Source organism: Falco cherrug, chromosome 3 (genome assembly GCF_023634085.1).
Source record: "Falco cherrug isolate bFalChe1 chromosome 3, bFalChe1.pri, whole genome shotgun sequence".
In the NCBI taxonomy this organism is placed as follows: Eukaryota; Metazoa; Chordata; class Aves; order Falconiformes; family Falconidae; genus Falco; species Falco cherrug.
This window is the reverse complement of record NC_073699.1, coordinates 51,909,378-51,931,961: the sequence shown is the minus strand read 5'-3', so window position 1 is coordinate 51,931,961 and position 22,584 is coordinate 51,909,378. Positions and strand designations below refer to the sequence as shown.

Sequence of the window (22,584 nt, the reverse complement as noted above, 5' to 3'; positions counted from 1 at the left end):
TTATGTTGTTCTTTTGTTCTACTTTCCTGAGTCTTCAGTGAAATGGCTGAGGTTTTGGGCACGGCTGTACTTCCATTGACTTTGTTGTGGGAGCAATAAACATTGTGGGCTGCTGATGCAATAACCTCTTACACCAATGCAGCAAGCATTTGCCAGCATCTGTAGCCACTCACCTCGGGTTTTGTACATTTTCTTTTTTTATGTCATTTTTAATTTGTGTGATTTGCTCTACATTAGCACTGAACCTTTGAAATCTTAGTACTGCCTTGTTTCAGTTCATTAACAAAACAAAAAGGAAGCAGTAGTGAGAGAATATAAAGAACCCAGAAGATCTTTCAACATAATCCAAAAGTTTTTAAACAGTGTGCAGTGGACATACCTAAATGTAGACATCTGTTGTTTAGTGTCAGGAGCAAGCACACATATGGAAACACATTCATATTATATTTTTGGTTATGACAGACTCCTAAATATGCCTAGATTGGTCAAATATATACATTTCTAAAGGAATAATTTATTTACCCACTAGCAATATCGTATGTGTTTCAGATGATTCCTGTTGTTCCATGGAATAACTCTTCCAGTGCCCTTTGTCAGAGTTCTGGTTTTGAGTGATTTAGGAGGTGCCGATCTCTTGAATTACTCATCACTTCTTTGTAACACTCACTGTATTTTCAGAGTTAGACTAAGATGTGTCTTTCAGTTAACAAGAAAGTGGTCAAATCCCTAAGGACTTCTCTGAAAGTTTGCCCCAAAAGGTACTGGCATGAGTTAGAATTATGTTTGGTATTTTAATCTGACACTAAAGCTTGACAAGACCTATGGTATCGAGTATCTGCTTTCCATACATATATCTACCTACGTCTCTGCAAATGCAGTGTGGTCTTTATTTCATTTTTTTAAAATGCTTTTAAAACAACCCAAAACTTGAGAAATCTGAAAATGCGTCGTTTTTTGTCGGGAAGCAGGCCAGCAGCCATGGCCTTCCAAAGGCAATCCGACTGAGGAGTCAGCGCAGGTCAAGGATAATGCAGCTCGGAAATGGAAGCGTAAATAGGTCCCTGCAACTAATCTGCTGTGCCACCCTCATGTTGCCTCGTCCCTTCCTTGAGAGACAGAGCCGATTTGTTGCAGAACTGATGGCGGCACAGTGGGTGGATGGCTTTGGCAATACCTGTAGAAGGCTGCTTCTAGAAAGAGTAGGAGCAGCAAGGATCTGCCAGGTAAATGCAGCTCCCTGCTGGGGGAATGAATATGTTTTCATCCTTCAAGGAGCGGAGCCAGCAGCACAGATCACCGCTGCAGGCTCTCTGCCAACAGCACCACAGCTGCTTTTAGATATAATGCCATCTGCCAGCCCTGAGCCGACTTTCGATCTGCAGCCTCTGCTCTTCTCTAATGCAGTGGTAAGCAGCCTACAGATGTAGAGTCAAAATTATGGCAAGGGATTAAAATATTAGGGCTCTGTTGTTTGTACCGGTTCTAATGCTCCCTGTGGAAAACAGCAGAAAAAGCTTCATCTGATCAAATTGAAAATGGTGATCAGGTTGTCAGGGTTTTAGCTTAGTGTCTTACATAAGTATTGCTGTATGTCAGAGCAAATCTCCATGGAGCACTGTTTTGTGTATGGGTGTGGGGTGTCAAAAATGCACAGGTAAAGGACAGCTTAATCATATTAATTATTTACATATAAGCTAAAAATGCAGGAGGTTCTTAGATCTGAAGGCTGTTAGATGTTTTAGCTTGAACTATTCAGTGAGAGCAGGATGACTAAAGCAGAGCTGGAAAATACTGGAGGATCACATGAAGGCTAAAAATACTCATGCTATGACAGGGAAAATAACCAGGGCAGAATGAACTGTTTGTGCACGAATGCTTTATGTATACTGTGCCATTGAAGAGCCAATTGCACAAAAAAAATATACTGATTTTCTTTAGGGAAATGGTATATTCTACTGTGGCAGATGTGCTGTAAATTAATTTTGAGGGATAAAAATACTCAGAAAAAACAGGCTTTATTTTAGCAGCCAGTGATATGATTAGGACTCCTGGGAGACTAGAGAACTCATGCTAATGATTTTTTTTCTTTGCTTTCCACTAAAACATGCTACCTTTTTCCCCAAGTGGCTGGCAGTTGTTGGTGGTGGTGGTACCCTCCGCTTGCAGTGGTGCGGTGCTTCAGGGCAACGTGGCAGAGCTGGAGATGGAAAATGCCATGGGGCGACAAATTGAAAATGCTTTTGTGTCTGGTTCATACGAGGCCAGGAATTGTACTAGCCGATGGGAACAGCATGTGCAGTGACAGTGCTGGCCTGGGAGGTAGAAAGTGGCTTAGCCTTAATACAGACACACCCCTTCTGCCAACGTGAGGAGAGTTTAATTTTTAAACCCACTGAGCCCAAGAATTTAGACCATGAAGGAGCACTGCTTGCAGTGCAGGAGCCAGGGCCTTTTTTCTAGAAAGCAAATTGTGTTTAGAAAAGTGGTGAAAATTGCTGTCTTAATTTTCTGTGTACTATGGGTGTGGTTTGAATGTCTGTGTTGCTCAGATTTTTACATGATCTTTCAAGTTTCAATATGCACTTCTTCCCATGTTTTCTTTCAGATTTTTCCTTTTGAGACTGCTTTCTCCTTACAGCTAAGCAGACAGTTGAATTTTAGAAAACGCATGGTTTTAAGAGCATTTCAAATTTTAAATTGTATCCTTCTGTTAAGCCTATGTGGAATGAATGCTTGCATGCTTGAAGGTGTTTCTAGAGAAGACAGGGGTTTCAGTTAGAACAATTAATAGCTGCCATTAAAATGTTGGTTATTTTAGATCTAAAGAGAAGTCTTCATTTATGCTGGGGAAAAGGCTGTGGGTTAGTTCCCAACTATCAAATCTCCTTCTATTAAAGACAAACTGAAAGAGTCGTGCCATCAACAAAACTTTATCATCTGACAAGTAGACTGCCTGATATGTTCTTGCTTGGATTGCTCTGCTGAAATTTGTAAAAGGTGCTTCAGTTTCAAGTACTTGTACACACTTCTCTGTCAGCTGTCTGGCGGTGATGATCAGCATAGAGCTCATCAGACTGTGCTGTAGCCAGCAGCAGCGGAGGTAGGGAGAGCTGAGGGGGACAGAGGGGTCCTGCCACCCAGGGAAAGTGAGTACCACAGAATAATTAGGCAGTTGCACTGCAGCATGTTGGGATGCTAAAAGTCAAGTCAGATTTTGTCTGAGGTCGTTTCATTCCCATTAAGCATCATTTGTCATCACTTGTGCTATTAAGTATCCCTAAATTGAGCAGTTTCTTCCATCCCGGTGTAGCTGCAACAATAAGTATGTGTGAATATTAATTCTTATACTGTTCTCAGTCATTGATTTTAAGTGGATACAGAGTTTTTCTTTAGCTCATGAAGAAATTGCTAGCTCTGTGGCCTCTTGGTGGGTTTGTTTTTTCTTCTGTGGCATGCATCAGGAATACTAATTTTATGGAATCCTTTAATTTGACTGAAGATAGATGGTGAGTGATTCTCAAATTCCTCTGAAGCAGTGGTCATGTGGACTCAGCCAAGCCTTATGCTTGCTCAGGGCTTCCATTGCTCTCCACACCATCCTCATGCATGTCTACACTGTAATCACACACATGTTTTCTTGGAATCTTACATAAATATTTAATGGTGTATTAATTGCTCATATAGCTTCAAGGAAGATTTCTCCATAAAGAGTAAATAGGTTTCTTGTCTGCAGGACTGCACTTGTGATGTAAAGTGACTGGGAATTCACAGCCTGGCTTTGCTGTACACAAAATCTCTACAGTACCAGCATCCACTGTTTTAAATTGCAGAAGTGTACATCTCTTTGTGAAGCTTACGTCTTTACCAAAAAGAATAGTAACGCTGAAACTGTGGGGGATATATTTAATTATGATGGATTGACTAGTTATTTTTTCTGGAGCACTGCAGATAGAAACCTGTAATGCATTTCAAAGTTGGTTCATCTAACTTATTTCAGTACAACAAAAAAATAATTTGTCTTTCAAATGTGAATTTATTTTTCCCATCTCTGCTAGCGTTACGTGGGGCAGGTACAAAAGTTTATGCAGGTGCTAACTGAAGCAGCTGCAATACTGTTTACAAAAAATTCCAATTGGACCCTGCATTGGTCTAAAGTCAGAGTATGCTGTAACAGAAGTTCTCACAGAACAGTGGAAGTGGGAAGGCACCACCGAGATCATCCTGTCTGACCCTCCTGCTCTAAGCAGAGTCACCTAGAGCTGGTTGCCTAGGACCGTATCGAGTCGAGTTTTGAGTATCTCCAAGGATGGAGACCCCCCAGCCTCTCTGGACTGCTTGTTCAGGTGTTTGATAACCCTTAGGGTGAAGAAGTTTTTTCTTATGTTTAAATGGAATTTCTTGTATTTCCATTTGTGCCCATTGCCTCTTGTCATTTGACTAAGGGCCACTGAAAGAAGTGTCTCCATCTTCTTTGCAGCCTCCCCTCACGCACGTACAAGAACCCCCTGAAGCTTCTCTTCTCCAGGCTGAACAGTCCCAGCTCTCTCAGCCTTTCCAGTCCCTTAGCCATCTTCATGGCTGTTTGTTGGACTCTTTCCAGTATGCCCATGTCTCTCCTGTGCTGGGGAGCCCATAACTAGACCCAGCACTCCAGATGTGCCTCATCAGTGCTGAGCAATGGGGGAGAATCACCTCCCCCAGCCTGCTGGCATTGCGCTTCCCAGTGCAGCCCAGGAGGCTGTTGGCATTCCGTGCTGCGAGGCTGCATTGCTGGCTTGTGCTCCTCGTGCTCAACTTGGTGTCCACCACAACCGCCAAGTCCTTTTCTGCCCCACTGCTTCCCAGACTGTTGGCTGCCAGCATGTTCTGGGGCGTGCATGGAGCTGTTCCTTTCCAGGGGCAGGGGTCTGCACTTCTTTCTGAACATCAACAGTGAGTTTGAAAAGGAATTGGTAACGGGTAACATTTATGGTGCTGATTACAATGCAGTTCTCTGTGATCAGTGAGGAGAGCTGGTTATCAGATATTCTTTTATATAAAATATTTGTGTAAATTTTTGTGCTTTCTCAGAATTTGTAAGTGGGTTATAATATAAATATTTTCATGGAAGATATTATTTTGGACAGATTTTAAACTACTTGGATTATATTACAGTCCCTCTGAGCAATGCATTAGGAATTATTCCACAATTGCACTAATTGAGTGCAAAGTCATTATGGTGCTCAACAGCAAAGTCATTAAGTCTACCAAGATCTTTCATCTCCATTTAAATATCTGGCTGTTTCAAGTACTTTGCACTACTCTACCAACCAGCAGCCTTTAATTCTTTTATGAAATTAAGCTTTGTTAGAATGGGAAGCTTACCTCTGAGCTGATTCCAAAACTGATATTTCAAAATAAGTGTGTGGTAAAGCTTTTTTTTTTTTTTTTTTTTTTTTTGCCTCCAGGAAACTTTAAATTAGGAATCCCTAGGCATTTTCTGTTGCAATTAAGTTCTATCCAGCTGTTGCTGATACCATCTGAAACGCTCAAGTTAGCTGTTTTTTATCTGTGTTACTGAAATTGGAATATCATGTTCATTTAAGAGCTGATCCTAAGCAGCAGAGCAAAAGTCAATTTCCTTTGATTTGTCTGGACTTTATAAAGCTTAGTAACACTTTGCTGTAGAAATTCAAAAGACTTTGTTGTTTTCAAAGGAGGGCAGAATATAATGCAGTGTATTGGTGCTACCCAGCCCTCTGTCTGCAGGCAGTGGTGATGTGGACTTGCTCAGCATGCTCTGGGAGGGTGCCTCAGCTGCAAATTAGAGAGAATACCTGGGGATAAAATGTTTGTGCCTACTCTGTCCTTAACTCTCTCTGCAGGTTAAAAAGAGGTGTGTACTTAATGATTTGGCTTTTTGTGATCAGTACTGTGATCTACAAAGAACTAGCTCGCTTCACGGTGCTGTTGAGCATGAAAGGGAGCAGTATCCTGTGGCTGCACAAGATGCTTTGCTTAGGTCTTGCACTATGATGCCCCAGGAGGAATGGTGAAGAGCTGACAGGCTGGGGGATGCTGCCCTAGAAAAGTTGAATGGCTTCTCCTGTGCTTGTGTGCAGGTGCTTGCTGCCTAGGGGAAGTCCAGTGGAGTCTTCAAGTAGAAGAAGGGTAGTTGGTAGAGGGGGGAGCTGCATCGACCCATCAAGGTTTCACATCTGAAGGTCCATAGCTTGTTTTATAACATTCAGTTTTCAGTTGATATCCTGAACTGTGCCTTGCAGGTGTAGAATACAATAAGAAATAAATGTTGACACCTTGGATTAGTATACATATTTATTATTTTATATGTTTTATAGGTAACTGTTGCAGTTGCATGTGATACAAGTATTCATTAATAATAAATAAATATAAATATATAAAATTAATACATAAATAGCTTAAGACCAAACTAGAATGCTATAGTCAAAGTGATCATTTCATGTGTGTGTTTATTGTGCATATTTTGACATCAGTTTTCTTCTGTTTATCCACTAATCCAAATGAAAATGATTTTCCTGGCTTTGAGAGCATCTTAATAATCCTGCTCTGAAGCAGCTGATTTTTAGTTAGTCAGAATATGGACTGAACCTAGAAAGCATTGAAGGCAGGATGCTAAAGTTTATGCAATTGCCTAAAGAAAGAAAGAAACAGTAGCAAAAGATCTTGGCAATTTTTAAAATTTTCCCACAAATGATTTATTCTCTGCTGATCTAAGTATGATGTGAAAAGAAGTTTAATTTCAGGCATGTACACAACATGGAATTTTCCCAGCTTTAGTAAGTCTGTTTACTATATCTGAGATTTGCTAGAGTTTGTGAATGCACTTAGACATAGAAGCTATTGGAGTCACTAATTTAAAAAAAACAAACAAACCAACCAAAATAAAACGCAACATAATATATTGTTTTTTCTTATCTGTCTTATATTAAAGAACATAGAAAAGGAGGACGGGCATCTTGCACAGAAATGTTTACACATGTTAACTGAATTATAGAGTTGTTTGTTTGTGTTCTGTTGGCATTAGATGACCCAGTTTATATCGGGTTATCCTTAGAGGCAGGAGGAGATGCTTGTTACAGACAGAGGCCTGTGACTAAATCAGGAAGGCTTAAGCAAGCTTGATTAAATAACACATTGCTGCTGTCCTTTCCCATCGCTTTTCAGCTCCTCCAAGGGACCAGTGTACACAGTCTTGGGTCAGTGAGATTGTGTGAGCTCCACAATCCGGTCATATTTGTGGGCAGCCCCACAAGTTGTGTCTCTCCCCCTCCTGCCTTTCCCTGCTTCCTTGCAATTTTTTCCTAGCCATGCCTTTGTAAAACATTGGGTTTACAATGAATTGCTTTATTAAAGTGTTTTCTGACACTGGGGATACATTGTGGAAATGGCAACTTAGGACAATTTATAGTGTGCCATAAATCAAGTAATCATATGGGAGGAGCAGGTGGTAAGATACGGGGTTGGAAGGTGGCTGCTGAGAAAGCCAGGGCAAATCCCTCTGGAATTGGTGAACTGAAAGCTCAAGCTCAGAGCTCAGCTGTGAGTTTGCTTGCTGGATTCAGGCTTTCTCTTGCACCCTGTGTGGCCTGGGCTCCAGAGCCAGCAGCATTTGATGGTGGAGGATGGCCATGGAGCCCATCAGCATGTCCAGACAACTGTGTTTTGCTCTTTGTAAGAAACAGTGACAAACATGGGTGCTGCAGAGCAGGACTGCTGATTCACATGCCTGCTTAAGAAATAAAATAGGTCAGAGGGAGGGCTGGGTTTCTGTTCCGTCTTCTTGACCCAAGCGATTTTTGCACCAGATGTATGTCCACTGCATCTGAAATTTATTCTGAGTTGGAGGGGGTAAGGAAAAAGCTGAGAGTCAGAGTACAGTGTTTGTGGGGGCTGAGGCGAGGTGGGCAGCTGTGAGCCAGGCACTCGTGTACCAGCGCTGAGCAACGAAATCAGATGGGCAGTGACACAGAGGAAAGGTGGAGAGGCAGAGCACGGTGTGAGGAGCTGGCTGTGAGGTTCGTGTGAAGGCACCAAAAACCCTTTCACACAAATGTTCCTCTGCTTGGGCATTTGTGGGCCACAGGTATTGTGAAAAAGAGTGCCTGTATGCTCTTGTTATTGCCAGTTTTGCTGGTAAAGATGTTGCCTCATATTCTGGCAGATTTGCAGTGCAAGTAATTAAAAACAAATAGCAAAACCTAAGCAGATCAAAAGTCATCTTGGTCACTATGGCAACTGAGTTCACCGATGGATTTAATTCTGCGTGCTCTTGTCTGAATTTCAATGCCCTTGTCTCAGGGATGGCTTAACGTTTGAAAATGAGGAAAGCACAAAGGCAGTTTAGTTGAGTTTATTTCAAATCTGTCTTTCTCCAGGGAAATTGAAAATAGATACAGACACTAAATATTGGGCTGGGGGAATGGTCTGTTAACTGCACATTTATTTTTTTTAAAGCTGAAAGCTGCTGAGAACTAAGGGAACTTTATCTTCTTAGTTTGATATTTGTTTATTTTAGTTTGAGTTACTTCGCTCTGACTGGCAAACTCAAAGTAAAACTGCTAGGAAATGTGTTTTTTCCTTTCCCAAGATACAGCAGCACAGGTTCTTCCTCCACTGTCATCTGGAAGTGAGAGAGAGAAAGGCTGTCCGTAAAACAAATACTTTTGTTTCAGTACCAGGTTAATTGGAAAGTAATTATCATGGAGGTAAATCTTGATTATTATTTATTTATTGTATTTTTCAGGTGCTGCTAAATCCAGTCCAGCTTCTAAACCAGGATCGACACCCTCTCGCCCATCTTCAGCAAAAAAAGCCGCACCAAGCAGCTCAGCATCCAAATCAGATAAAGATTTGGAAACTCAAGTTATACAGCTCAGTGAACAGGTAAATTTGCTTGAGGCATAAAATTAGATGCGTTCATTGTCACAGACAGGCATGAAATCTAACGTTGCCCTCTGTTGAATGATGCTATCCAGAATTATGAAGGGATAAAAGATTGAAATAGCTCAGCTGGGAAGAAAAAAAAGAAAGCGATCTATTGTTAAAAATAACATATGACAGAGATGACTGGTATTTGCCAGTGTTTTTTAAAGGTGATTTTAGGAATAGCAGGTAAGTCTTGCTGAAGTATGATAATTTTATTAGATGTTGAAATTTATCTTTTATTTCACTTTGATAGGAAAAATCCCAATAGTGTCTTTGCTCTGGTGTATTACAAATTTGAAATAAATCATTTTAATGTGTCGTTGTGGAGAAAACAAGCCTGTTTGTAATACCAAGGTGTTAGAGACTTGCAGCTGAATCAAGACTAGCTCATTGCACTCTGCTTTCTGGAAGGCAGGCGTTCAGGTAATACGCCTTTTTCATTTAAGTATGTGATCTACCTTCGTGAGAATACGTAGTTATGTTATAAATAATGTTCTGCAATGTAATTAATAAAGCTTCAGAATTTTTTTTTAATGTTAGGAATGTAAGGGCTTAATTTTAATTTATGCTATGGAGCTTTACGCCAGGAGGAAAAAACCTCCTATTTTAGTCTGAGCTGCCTGGCAGCTGCATTCAGGAAGAAGTCATTATTCTGGATCAAGTGTAATTTTCCACAATTAAGGGCATTTCAGTTTCAAACTTCCATTGACCTGAACAACAAAGATTTCAGTTTGCTGGGGCACTGTTTGCAAATTCTTGGCTACTAGTTTAGCTTAAAGCTGGTGGATGGATAGCCACGTCCCAGACATGGCCGACTGTGGATTCAGGGTTTAATTCTGAGCAGTAGAGAGCAGAGCAGGGTCCACCAGCCCTTCCAGTGGGCTTTTGATTGATGCTGTAACAGAAAAGTTTTTAAATGTTGCACTTAGCTTTTTCATGGAAGTTTGGGGTTTTTAATCAGCGTAAGGGTGGAGTTCAAACGTCAGCTTAATGCACCTTAAACTGTGACATTTATACTCGGAAGTCAGAATGTGTTTGCTTCAGGAGGAAGAGTTGGTTGGGATCTGAGAAACATAAAAATACTTGATCTTTACTAAAATAGGCAGTCACTAGCACATCTACTGCTAATGTATTCCTAGCACGTTCCATGTGTGAAAACCTTAAGCTTAATATACAAATAACGCTGAGGGAAAGCTGATGATTTTCCCCATCACCAAAGAGGAGAAGAAACTGAAGATTTGGAAAGCTGGTGTTTTAATAGCTAGTTTTTAAGAGACGACTTCTAGCTGGAATGGTCTAGAAGTCGTCTTTTATTATTATTTTTAAATGCTGGCATTTTGGTATCTCATTTCCTGCTAATGGTTACTTGTGCACCATGGGCATAGAACACAAGCCAAAAGAGCTGTGCTGCAAGCAGTCTTGAGCCAGGTTTTTCTGACCCCTAGTCTGAACATGCTGGAGGAGCCAAATTGCCTGGGTTTTGCCACTCTCCAGCATCCAGGGAGATGCAGACAGCAGCCACTTTTACCCAGTTGCTGTCTTAATTACAAGTAAGACATGTTGAATGGTATCTGTGGATAACAAATTCCTATGTGGCTGTAATAGACTTTATTTCAGCGCTTTCATGGATGGCAGCTAAGGGAGATTGAAACGTCTGAACTTCCATGCAATTTGTAGTGGAAAATTTTAAATAGTGGGAATGTCTGTACACTGTATTTTCCCATAGAGTAGCTTAATTTGCTATTTGCAATAATCGTATGCTGCCCATAACATTTGCTAGTTTAACGGCTCCCGGAAATCATAAAGTTTCTCTTAAAATTTTCTTAGCTATTGCCATGGTCCCTGATAGTAAATTGAACACTTCCAAGAAATGTCACTGTGCACTGGAACTTGATTACCCATAGCATTAAAATACTGAAGTGGTCTCTGCTGTGGTTTTGGTCTGTGCCAGCTAGCATTCTCCCAAAGCATTTCTGAGCACAGCTGAAGAGACAACACGCACCAGGGACCGGTACATGCAGAGAAGGAACCTTTACATACGGAGAGTGGTCCCAGGAACCCTTAACTCTATGCTACTATACACATATTTTCTGAAAACAGCACCATCTTGACTGCGTGCTTACAGTATGTGCTTAATCTCCAGCCTGGTTCTGCAGTCCTGTGAGTATTCTCCTACTACCAATAAGAGCCGTCAGAGAAAAGACCAGTTAGTAAGAAGTGCTGCCTTTGTACCCGTTAACTGGATGGCAGAGGGGTACTTCTGGTCCAGAAACAGAGCATGGGAGCCAGCGCGCGCTGTTCCTCATTACAGGATCAGCCTTTTGGCATGTTCCTAGAAGGAAAGAGGAGGATGTGGGTGTGCTCGGTATCTGAAGAAAAACAAATTAATGTGTTACAGACAGGTAGTTGATATGTAGCTGAAGAAAAGCATATCTGGTCTGGTTATAACAATGTTTAGTATATGTTGTAGTTAATGAACTGTGAGCATATACACGTAATTTAATGATTCTGTTTCTGAAACTGCAGTGAACATGATAGAATGAAAAGAGGAGAATGCCTTCACAGTAAACAGATCAGAAAGGGAGATGGTCTATGCTGTTAGCTGCCAGTGTTTCAGCTGAGGTTGACTGGTTTCCCAAGCCCTAGCAAGCACAGAGCAAGAAACCTGGAAGCTGTTATGTTCTTGTTCTGTCTGGATGCAGGTGTTGCTCTCAAGGAATATGCTGCTGCAGATCAAGGAGACACATCTTAAATATGAGGTCTTCATCTATAGACCAAAATACCATAAACGTGTGTCCCATTTTGCTGTTCTTACTTTCATGAATAAATAGTGAATTTTAAGGTGACTGGTCATTATATCAGTCATAGATTCAAACTGTCAAGGGAAGACTTGAGAGTCGCACTCAGGCAGCTGGTCAGAACTGGGTTAGTATGTGAATTAGATGCTCTGAGATCCTGCCCTGGTAACAGGTTAGTTCTGCTGTCTGACACCTCTGAGAGTGCAAGCAAAGGTCAGAAAAAGGCATCACTAGCTCAGCAGTTATGGAAAAATGAACTGATAGGATTTAGAAGGCTGTCAAAAGATTTGTTTGAACTCTGCTTGTACTTTTACTAGTGAAAGAAATAAATTACCTTGCAGTAGAACTGGCAACGCAGAACTTTCTATTAAATTGTATCAGTTCACTGAAATGTAGTCTGATGTGATTTAATCATTTAACGTGTTTTATTTTTAAAAAAACATTTGTATAATTATGGCCTTAAAAATGTGGATGTTAATTTGGCTGTAATTTGGATGTGATTGGGGTCGGTGCATTAGCTTCGTTGATCATTATTTCTCTTGGTCATTACACTGCTGTCCTTTGAATTTGAGAGCCACTTACACATTATCCTGATTGTGTATACCCTGTTGGACAGTAGTTTATCTGTTATGCACCCACATAATTTCTTTTTTAGATATACATGGATATGCATATATATGTATGTATAAAAGTATATTGCAACATCTGTCATGATTTATATGAAGCCTAATCATTAACAGCTACGTTGCCCATAAATGATTTGCATCAGTCCCAGTGGTGAAATTGAGACTGACAGTATAGCTTGAAGACTCCTGTGAACGAGTTTGCAAGGAGGATACTTGGCATGTGAGAGAATTTGTTGATAGTAGCAGCACATCAGTCAGAGCAAAAGGTCCATGGTGCAGCTGGTCAGTCGGAGTGCCAAAACACAAGTCTGTAACAGTATGGTAAGTGGGGAGGCAGAAAAGGAGAGGTGAAAAAATGACACAACGGTACTCACATTTGCAACTAGAGGACCTTTTTATTTCCTAACTAGACCACTTCCCTTTGTGAGCCTTTCTGCTAGATCTACTTATTTTTAGGCAAAGAGATACTGCAGGTTTCCCAACAACTACACATTAACCCAGGCAAAATAATGCAAGTACTGAGCTGAAAGCTTTATTATTTACCATTACGTGACACTTCTGGCAGCTTTGCTAGGAGACAAGTCTTAAGCAGCCCTTAGTCCTGAACTGCTGCTTTGGGTTTCAGTATAAAAGAGCACTGAGAAAATTGACCTTTAAGGATCAAGGTTAAGATGCATCCAAGAGGCGTAATGGTGGAGCTTGATTTACTGTTCTCTGTTGTGTAAGGTTCAATCTAGCACTTCAGGGGAAAAAAAAAGTAGACTTCATTTTAAGCTACAGAATTGAATATATATTTAAGATTGTTCAGCTTGCATAACTTTAGACTGAGTTGTTTTGTCTGTAGTGCACCTCACAGTTGATGCATCATGTGTTGGTTTATATGCAGGTACATTCATTAAAACTTGCACTTGAAGGTGTGGAGAAGGAAAGGGATTTCTACTTTGGCAAATTAAGGGAGATTGAACTTCTCTGCCAAGAACACGGGGGAGAGAATAATGACCTTGTCAATCGGCTAATGGAAGTCCTTTATGCTTCAGAAGAACATGTAAGTTCAAGCTTAATGTCTTTTGTTTAGGCAAAAAAGTGCTTAATTTTATACAAATTTATTGGCACAGTATTGGGTCATGTCCTATATTTAGGTCAGCAGAACTGTAGCAGCTAGAATCCCCATGCTTCATCCCCCCAAAAGGAAGTTTGCATTTGCAAACAACAGACTTTTCAGCTTGGGGAAGGGATTCAGGATGCTAGCTGGTTGGGGGTTTTTGCTGCTTTGCTGTAGGTTTTGTATTCTACGTTTGCTGAAGTTGATCTGAAAGGGAAGGGGGGGTATGTCACCATTTTAAATTGATTTCATATGTTTCTGAGCCTTAGCTTTGTGTTTTCATCTTCTACCTTTCTGCATAAAGTCTTTCACTCATGTTCTTTAACGTGTTGAAGATCACAGAAATTCTGACAGAGGTGCTGCTGTTCAGTGTCTACAGCTGCGAACCTTCTCTAGTCCATGTGGGAGTGCTGTGATGCATATGGTGGAGGTTGCCAAACATGTAATTATATCTGCAGAGATAACACTCTCTAGCATTTTTTTTATCCTGTTGTTATAAGCAAAATTCTTCCTTGTGCAAACCCAATAATCCTCTATTACCAAAATTTCAGAAATGTATTGTCTGCAAGATTAGGCAAGAATCTCATTGCATCTTAGACTTAGCACTGTAGACACTGAACAAAGCAAGAAGCTGCAAAGGGCGCTGGTTAAATTCCTCAGATACATTCAGGGATAATGATTCAGTGGAGATTTCGCTGAACTACTCCCATTCATGTTAACTAAATCCCTGTATGCATTGTACTGACGATTGACCCTTCAGTGGACGATGGCTTTGGCTCCGGAGTGTATAAGCATCAACTTTATCTCTCAGCAGTACTGTGGTGCTGTAGGCTGTCTTACATCTGTTCCCAGAAAACTGTTGCAGCGGTAATCAGCTGACCTAAATATTAAGTCAAAAGTAGCGCTGAAGAAACTACTGACTGAAATGCTTTTCTAGAAAAGACCAGTAGAGCGTAAATGCAAGTTGAGTGCAAGAGGGACATGAGCTTGCTGCTGACAGGAGCCACTGCTCAGGTGAGAAGCAGCAGGGGAAAGAGGATTTGTTGAAAGGTGTGGGACAAGTGCTAGAGAGGAAGAGGAGGAGGAAACCATTATTTTTACAGGAATAAACAATAAGACAAATTTGCCAGGCATGTGATAACAGGCTAGAAGAGTTACATACATATAGCGGTCAGAGAAAATGTCTTCTGGATTCAAGAACAGTGATTTATTTATAAAGCAAAGCCAGAAAAATCCCTCTTCTCCCCATACCCCTACCACATCTGTCTGTCTGCGTTGGCTTAAATAGCAATTGATTCTGTGCCAAAGAATGCATTTATTGCTTTTCTTCCTGCAGTTTTCCTTACAGGCAGAACACATTACAAAATGTTCTACTTCAGTCCACATCCCAGTGTTTTATCTCCTTCCTCCCTCCAAATCTTTCTCTGTTGAAAGCATCGTCTGCGCCTGCGCGTGAGCTACATACGATGACTGTGCCTTTATCTAAAATGTGCTTGCAGTTGGAGGCCGGGTATGTCACTTGAGCAGGGGAGCACTGCTCCCCTGGAGGAGAACACAGAGGCCACCTCCCACACACTTTTTTTGTACCTTGTAGTGGGAGACTTGATCTCTCTATCTTCTGGGGTGCATTCCTCCTCAGCCAAGCAGATGGACTGCGATTTGCTGAGGAAAGACCCTGGTGCATTAGCACTAAACCAAAGACTGGTTCCCTTGCTGATGCAAGTCTTGCCTACTTTTTGTTTTCAGACCTTGCTGTCTCATTGCCCTGCTTTGACCTTCAGTTCTGTTTTTTTTCTCTCTCTGTAACTAATTTGTCCCAAATTAAATTCTGTGTCTCGCAGCATTTTGCAGGTTAATTCCTCAGTCACAGCAGTTTGGCTTTCCCAATCCCCAGATGGGAAATAGCCCCAATTCCCAAACCACAGGCAGTTCCAGCATTCCTGGTTTCTTGCTAATGAGTTCATCATAAATCCAGCTTAGAATTTTTATAAAATCTCTGTTTCGGAGTGTCTCGAGTATACAGAGGCAAAGGGGGTGGGGTGGGAAGGATTACACTAGTTTTCAGTGTTTGTGACACATGTATAAATTACATTGTGGCCATGAGGCTTTCCTTCAGGAAGGGGATGCTAAGGAATGCAGCTCACACGTACCATGCAAGGGATCCCTGACCAAAGCCTTATGCTTGAATATCGTGACTGACTTAAATTTGTTTTCGGTTCGTACTTCCAATAACTGCTTGATAGCAATCTTGAACTCTTCCTAGCTGTAACTTGACAGGCGTCTACTGTATTTGACATTACACAGAGAATCGTGTCCTGGTTTTTGTACCAAGGGAGACTCATTCCTTTACACTTAATTTTTTGTTAAGCTTAATTTAATCTCTCTAAAAGAAAAAATCTGGAAAAAAAATCTGGACAGCAGTTGAAGTGGTTGCATCTCCCAGTACCTCATAGGTCCCTTGTGAGCATTGTAGGCTGTCAGGTGAATTCTGTGTAGAATGGTTCAGGATGTGAGTATAGAATTTAGTCCTTATAAAAAGCATTCTCTAGAGGTTTGATTATTGTAGTATTGCATTGAAGAGATTTTTATCAGGTTCGTGTCACGGGTGGAGGGGAATTCTGAGTCATAGTTAGTTTCAGCCATGACACTTCATAAATTTCTCTTTTGTTTGATTCACCGAAGGGTAAATCTTTAAGACTGATTAATTTTTTTTTATTACTTTCTTGGGGGTCTTAATTTTTGGTGAGTTTTTGAGTCTTACAGCACAAACATAAATTCATTGGGTTCCTTGTCTTTAGAGGCTCCCTTTCCCCAGTTACAGTTCTGTTTTAAACCTTATCATTATCTCTCTGTTTATACAAGAGGGATATTTGCTAGTGTAATTTAATGTTTCGCTGATCAGTCTGTAATCCATTGTAACTTTTAATTACAAATTGCTCATTTGTAATTCTCCTACTTCCATCAAAAACATCAGAGTTGACAGAGGATGGTGTTAAAAAAGGATGCGTTTGGGTGGTGCAGAAATGTGGCCTCTACCACCTGTGTTATGACTGCTGTAGGCAGTATTGAGACCTTGGAGGGTATGTAGAGCATCTGACTGTGTGGTGTTACAGAAGGAGAGCTTCAGACTGAAGAGGCTGTATGTCTAGTTATGAAACCCAGAGCCATGTAGGTCTTGGCATAAAACAAAAATGTAGGAAAGCTTTTGCTCTCCTACATAGGCTGTTCTGGTTCGTTTCATGCAAAAGTTAGATGCATGGCTGATGTTTGAGCTATCAGCTGCTCAGCTCAAGTTTCCAAAGCAATTGCTCAAAATGTAGTTGTCTTTGTATTTTTCTGCTGTGGCAGCTACCACATCTGCTGCTGCTTTTGGAAAAGCCCTCCCCCTTCTCCACCCCAGCAGCTGGTTTTTGAAAAGTTTAGCTCTTCAATCTACAGGCACACCTGAATAGTTTGAGACAGATGGATCGAAGAGTCAGGAGAGCACCTCTCATCATGTGAAACAGAGATGACCATGGTTATGTGATCCAAGCCAGAAATAAGTGCTCTAAATAGATCTTCCACTATTTTCCTTATTAGGGGATGCTATTCAAGGAGATTCCACAGTCCCAAGGTAATTAGGCATGGTGACTCTTGTCTTTCCTATTCCATGTATTTGTACAAGCTGTATATACTGAGTAGCAAGTGTCCAAGTCTCAGAGCAACTTCTAAGGTAGTCACGGAAGATGTACAGTTTCCATCAAGGGTAAGCCTGGCAAGAGAGGAACCACCACTCCTCTTTCAGAGCTGCAGAGTAGGTTCCCAAGCCACTCCCTGTGGTTAGAGGCTCTTCCTATTACATGCATGAAAAGATAGCATGTATGTGACCTTCAGATTCTGCATGGGTGGGCATTCTAACAGGGGTATCTCATAAACTCTGCATACACAGAGCCTATGGAACAGGTGCATTGCAGAGCAGGTCACCTCAAACACTTAAGGAGGGTCAGGATAGATGGGGTTAAGGGAGCACAGCTCACTGCGGCTGAACAAGCTTCAGTCTTCTCACTCTGTAAGGCAGGGTCATGTTCTCACAGCTGTCAGCTTCTCTCTGTGAAACTCCTGCTCTCTGCAAGTCTTGCACCCTTGCAGCCCATTACAGAAGTTGTGATTTCTAGATGCTAACAAAAAGCTGTTTTGACACGATGCACCCACTGTATGTAACAAGGGCATCATTGCCCCCAAGGGGCCATAGGTGCTCAACTACAGTTGTCCTGACTGCCATGTGTGGCTTCTACCTTGAAAATAGCACCCAAGTGATAATAAGCTTGCTTTCAATTGAAATTTGGCTGTTTCTGTATGTGGTAAACAACTGAATATTTCCTTTGTATCAGCAAATATTAGGAACCTTATTCTCCTGTTCTTGCCCTTTAGAAATATGAGTTATTTTCCTGCCAGAAGGGAATTTTCTTGTTGCATAAGCTGCTCTGCACTACTCTGGAAAAACTCAAATTACAGTCTCCCTTTTTTTTTTAATTTTTGCCTCAAATTTGAAAACTTAGCAGTATCAATTTGTTGAAATTTGTTGTTCAAGCTGCTTGCTTCTGACAAAAATTGCTGGGAGCCAGGGGAGTTCTGCAGAGGTACCGTATCAGGGTGCTGCATTTTGAATGGCAGCCCAGTATCTTGGAAAAGTGCTCTCCTTTGGAGCTTCCTGCAGCGGAGCACCAGTAACGCAGGGCAGAGGGTACACGTGGGGGAATCTTTTCGGTGAACCGTGCTCCAGAATGATGGAAGCCACTTGAGAGGACAGCTGTAAATGCAGCTGCACTTACTGTGGGAATCCAGAATGCTCTAAGACTCAGCCAGACTTTTTTGAGGTCTGATAACATCCAGATCAACTCAAGGGACCAGGTCTGTTGTCTCTGAATTGGAAGTTGTTTGAAACTGTTACCGCTTGCAGTGAGGATCCACCGTTCCCTTCCATCAGGGATTCTTCTCCCAGTGGGAAGGTACATTCAGAGAGACAGCTCTGGAAAATACTGTGCATTGGAACTGTTTACAGAAGGGAACTGTTCAGTAGCGATTAGCGCTTTTAACATTAGCTCTATAAATGAGCAAATACCGGACTCGATTCTTTTCAAAGAAAATGTGTTTGCAAGTCTTTGGTTGCATTTTCTGGATACAGCTAAAAATCACTGTTTTGGTAAACTTTGATCTATGTTAGCATGAGTATATTATTTTGGGAAAGTATGATGTCTGACCTCAAAAAGGAGGCTGAGTTTAATTTTTAAAGCAGGTGATAGCAGGAGTGTCTTGTCCATTTAGTGATACAAACCTAGAGTGAAGATTGTGTGAAAACTACAGCAGACAGGCTCAGAAATCCTTGGACAAACTGAAAATGGGAGGGCATCGGGATGTTACGATACAGCATCTCCCTGTCTAGCTATTGAAAATGTTCACTCACCAGAACAGTTAATACTCGGTGATGCTGAAAACTGACACTTTTTCTGGGGAAGTACCAGTACTGCATATGCATTGATTAAAAGCAAAGTAAATGCAGTTTATTGTAATATTACAAGATGCTGCTTTTCTCAGGTAACAGCTCATTTCGTATTGATGCGCATGAAAATTAGACGTTAAGCTTTAGGTTGTGGTGAGTACCACAGGGCAAGATTCTATAAGGAATGCTTCCTGCTGAAGAACGTTTTGGGGTCTTTTTCTCCCTGCAGGAGAGCCACACAGAAGAGCATGAAGGTGAGGAGCAAGTCCATGAACAGCCCCAGCAGCAGGAGGAGTACTGACTCACCCAGCGTCTCTGACAATTTTCATTTTGTGTGAGAACTTTCTTCTGGAGAATGGAACATGTGCGGCCTCAAACTTGAAATCAGTTCACTCCCAGTCTGCCATTAACATTTATGTACCATAGTGAGTGCCAGCCAACCACTGCATTCTGTACCCATACTTTGCCAAGATGCATTTGCAGACGTCTTCTTTCAGTGTATCTTCCCAAGAGGTTGTAGGGCTACATCACCTACTGTACATCACTGCAACTTCACCACTTGGCTGCTTGAGATTTGTTCTGCTCTTTAAAAAAATATATATATTTATTTTTTTCTTTTTCGTCTTAAGTATGATACACTTGTAACTTGTTCTAACATATTTATATTGGCATTTTGTGTGGCAAGAAGTACCGTACCACTAGCTGTGTCTCTCACTTTGTGGTGCTTTCGCGTTTTCTAGTACATCTGCCGTGGGGCATAAATTCGGTCAAACAATTGGAATAAAGGGATGTAGTGGAAGTCATACTCAAGCCATAATGATGAGGTGTGTTGTGGAGGAAAATGTTCATGTTGCTCACATTTATTCCTTTCCTGCCTTCACAGAATGGAAGGCAGAGCATCTGTTTCCTAGGAGAGATTTTAAATCCCTGTGTTAGAAAGCTTGTTAGAAAGCTGCATGGTATGTTTTTTGGCTTATTTCTGGAGGAACAGACATCCACTTAAGTTTCTTGACAACCCTCCCAGTTTCCTGACTAGTCAATAGACATTTCCCAGCTTTTCTTCCTTCCTGAGGAATCCAGTCCCAGCCTCCAGCTGCAGGTCTGCCTCCGCAGAGCTCAGTATTGACGGAGGAGAGAGATCTCCTTGGTGCAAGCGTAGCTGCAGGACAAGATCTCTGCTGTCATACTTACTTGGCTTCCCACCCCTCAGAAGACAACAAAGTAGGCCAGCCATTTCTTTTTGTTATCCTTCCCCTCTCTGCTGCCCCAGCCCAGCCAAGTATGGAAGACAGAAATTTCCTCACTAGTGCAAGGCATGGGGAAAAACCAACAACAGCACTAGCCGTGAGCCCCCCTGAGCTCCCTTTAAGTGGGTGGTGGACACCTCACAGGCGTTGAGGCCGCTTCCAAAGCGTGGAGAGGCAGTGAGTAGTCCTTCTGGAGACGGAGCACACATCAGAGGGGAACCAGATGACTGAGGGGCACAGAGCCGGTTCTGCGCTTGGCTGACCTTCCTCTGGCGAGGCTGGCACGGTGCAGAGCCACGTCTGCCCTGGAGCTGTCTGCAGGGAGAGTGTTCCCTTCCAGTGCAGTCCCACCACCCTGTTCTAAACGATGGTATTTTATAAACAGAGGTATCTTGAAGTATAGAAAGCATTCCTTATTTTTCCCATAAAACTGCGTGTTGTAGTCTCTCCGAGTACTTAATGCTCGGTCTTCTTGGTCTCTCACTTGATTTTCTGAATTCTGGATTGTTATGCTGATTTAGGAGGTACATGGTAGTCCCATCCCACTTGGCAGCCACTGAAAAACTCCAAAGCCTGTTGAACAGCTAAATCATCTTAGACCTTCATAGGCTCCTAAAGCATAAGCTCCCAGCTTACGCTTCTATAGAAAGATTTTCAATTAATCAACCCCCTGGCACACACACATACGCAGTTTTCTGTCCCTAATCAATCTTTTGCAGCTAAGTGGCTCTTAGTTAAACATGAGCACCCTGCTGTTGTGCTGCACCACAGATGATATATAAAATACTGTTAAGCATTAGAACAGGTATTTTCAGTTCCTTGATCCTCCCCCTGCCCCAGAAAGTTTCTGGACCCTGTGGGCTCAATGTCTCCCATCCCTGGCTCCAACACTGACCTCGCATCCTTCCCAGTGATGAAGTCAAAGTGCTGGGACCTGCAGGCCAGTGCTTTCCTTTCCCATTTCAAGTGGTTACAAATAAGGTCTGGTTTATAAAAATGTGCATATTCAAAAATAAGTATTTTCAAGAGTCACCACAAATGGGGGAATTGTCGTTTTCGTTGTATTTGTGTTTATTAGAACATATGTACTTATTACAATTGTCATTGTAATAAACGGTAGTTCTTCATAATACTGTTGAAGAGCAGTTACTAATTTTTTTCCAGACTCCAGAATGTCCTTTAACCTGTATGAGATTTCTGACTGGGGCAAGGAGTTTGGGATCAGGCTATAAACTTAATTTCATCAGCACCAGTCTTTGCTTACTGCCGTTCATCCTTCTGCCAATACTTGAGCAGACGCATGGAGAGCACTTCAAGAGAAAATGTTTTTCTAAGGGTGCAAATGGTTGGGGTTGCTGAGCTCCCTGGAGTGTTCATAGCCAGACTGTTGCGCGCCTCTTCATTTTTCTCTTTGAAGCACATATAATAATAAACAATAAAAAAAGCTGAACTTCATTTCCTGAAAATTCCTTATATCCTATTTCTGGTCTGAGGACTGTAGCCCTCTCACTGTTTGCATCAAGGGGGGAGTGACTGATGTAGGGAGCCGGGGCAGTGAAGTACCTTGTGGGCACTAGAAATTTGGCTGTGCTGAGGGGAGAGCGATGCTCTGAAAGGGGAAAGAGTTGTCCTTCTCCCCCCACCCCCTTTGAGTAACCCATTCTTCTGTTATGGTTTTAATATGCATTTGTAATTACCTTTACTAAATAGCACACCATAAAGCTTTGGTTATATATTAAATGTAAACTGAAAGGAATGTAAACATATGTATTGTTAATTATAAATAGATAAGTAATGGCATAATAGATACAAAGAAGTCTTATTCCAGATGTATTGGTCATTTTACATTATCCACAAATTGTCGCATGGTAGAGTAGATTTTTGTCTGAATATGTGAATAACTTGACTTGCGTTTATCTTTTTACATATTTAATAAAAAAATATATGTTAAAATCTGTCTAGCTCTAAAGACTATTCAAAACATTCTAAAATATTACTTTTCTGGTTTAAATATGTAATTTTGTTTCATTAGTGACTACATATGGGAGGAGGAAGAAAAAAGCAGTTGCTTTAAAAAAAAAAAAAGTTCACTTATTCTCTGTGTAGGTATTGTTTCCCCAAGAGCTCAGCAGCTGGATCCTCTTCTACAAATCAAAAAAGAAAATGCACGTATGTATGTGCATGTAAACAGAACATCCTTCTTTATGGTAAATGCTTTTCATTTCAGAGTACTAAATCTCTTGTTGCATCGCAGTTTTGATACAGCAAAAGCAAAGTCTGCAGCAGCCGGGACGCAAAGAAAGTGCTGTACAGCAAGGGCACTGAAGCTCCCAGTGGACTTCTCTTGCAATGGCCAAGTATTAAGGGATAAATCTTCAGTGCAGTA

At 41.4% G+C, this 22,584-nt stretch overlaps 1 protein-coding gene across 6 annotated transcripts in view; it reads left to right on the top strand.

Moving 5' to 3' along the window:
* Window positions 1-22,155, top strand: part of MAPRE2 (microtubule associated protein RP/EB family member 2) — a 99,929-nt gene extending 77,774 nt beyond the window's left edge. For all 6 annotated transcript variants that reach the window (XM_055704334.1, XM_055704329.1, XM_027797264.2 and 3 more), the window contains 3 exons: window positions 8,765-8,904; window positions 13,257-13,415; window positions 19,181-22,155. In XM_055704334.1, the coding sequence (XP_055560309.1) occupies window positions 8,765-8,904; window positions 13,257-13,415; window positions 19,181-19,252 (371 nt within the window). In that variant the 3' untranslated portion in view covers window positions 19,253-22,155. The remainder of the gene's footprint in view (window positions 1-8,764; window positions 8,905-13,256; window positions 13,416-19,180) is intronic.
* The last annotated feature ends 429 nt before the right edge of the window (window positions 22,156-22,584 follow it).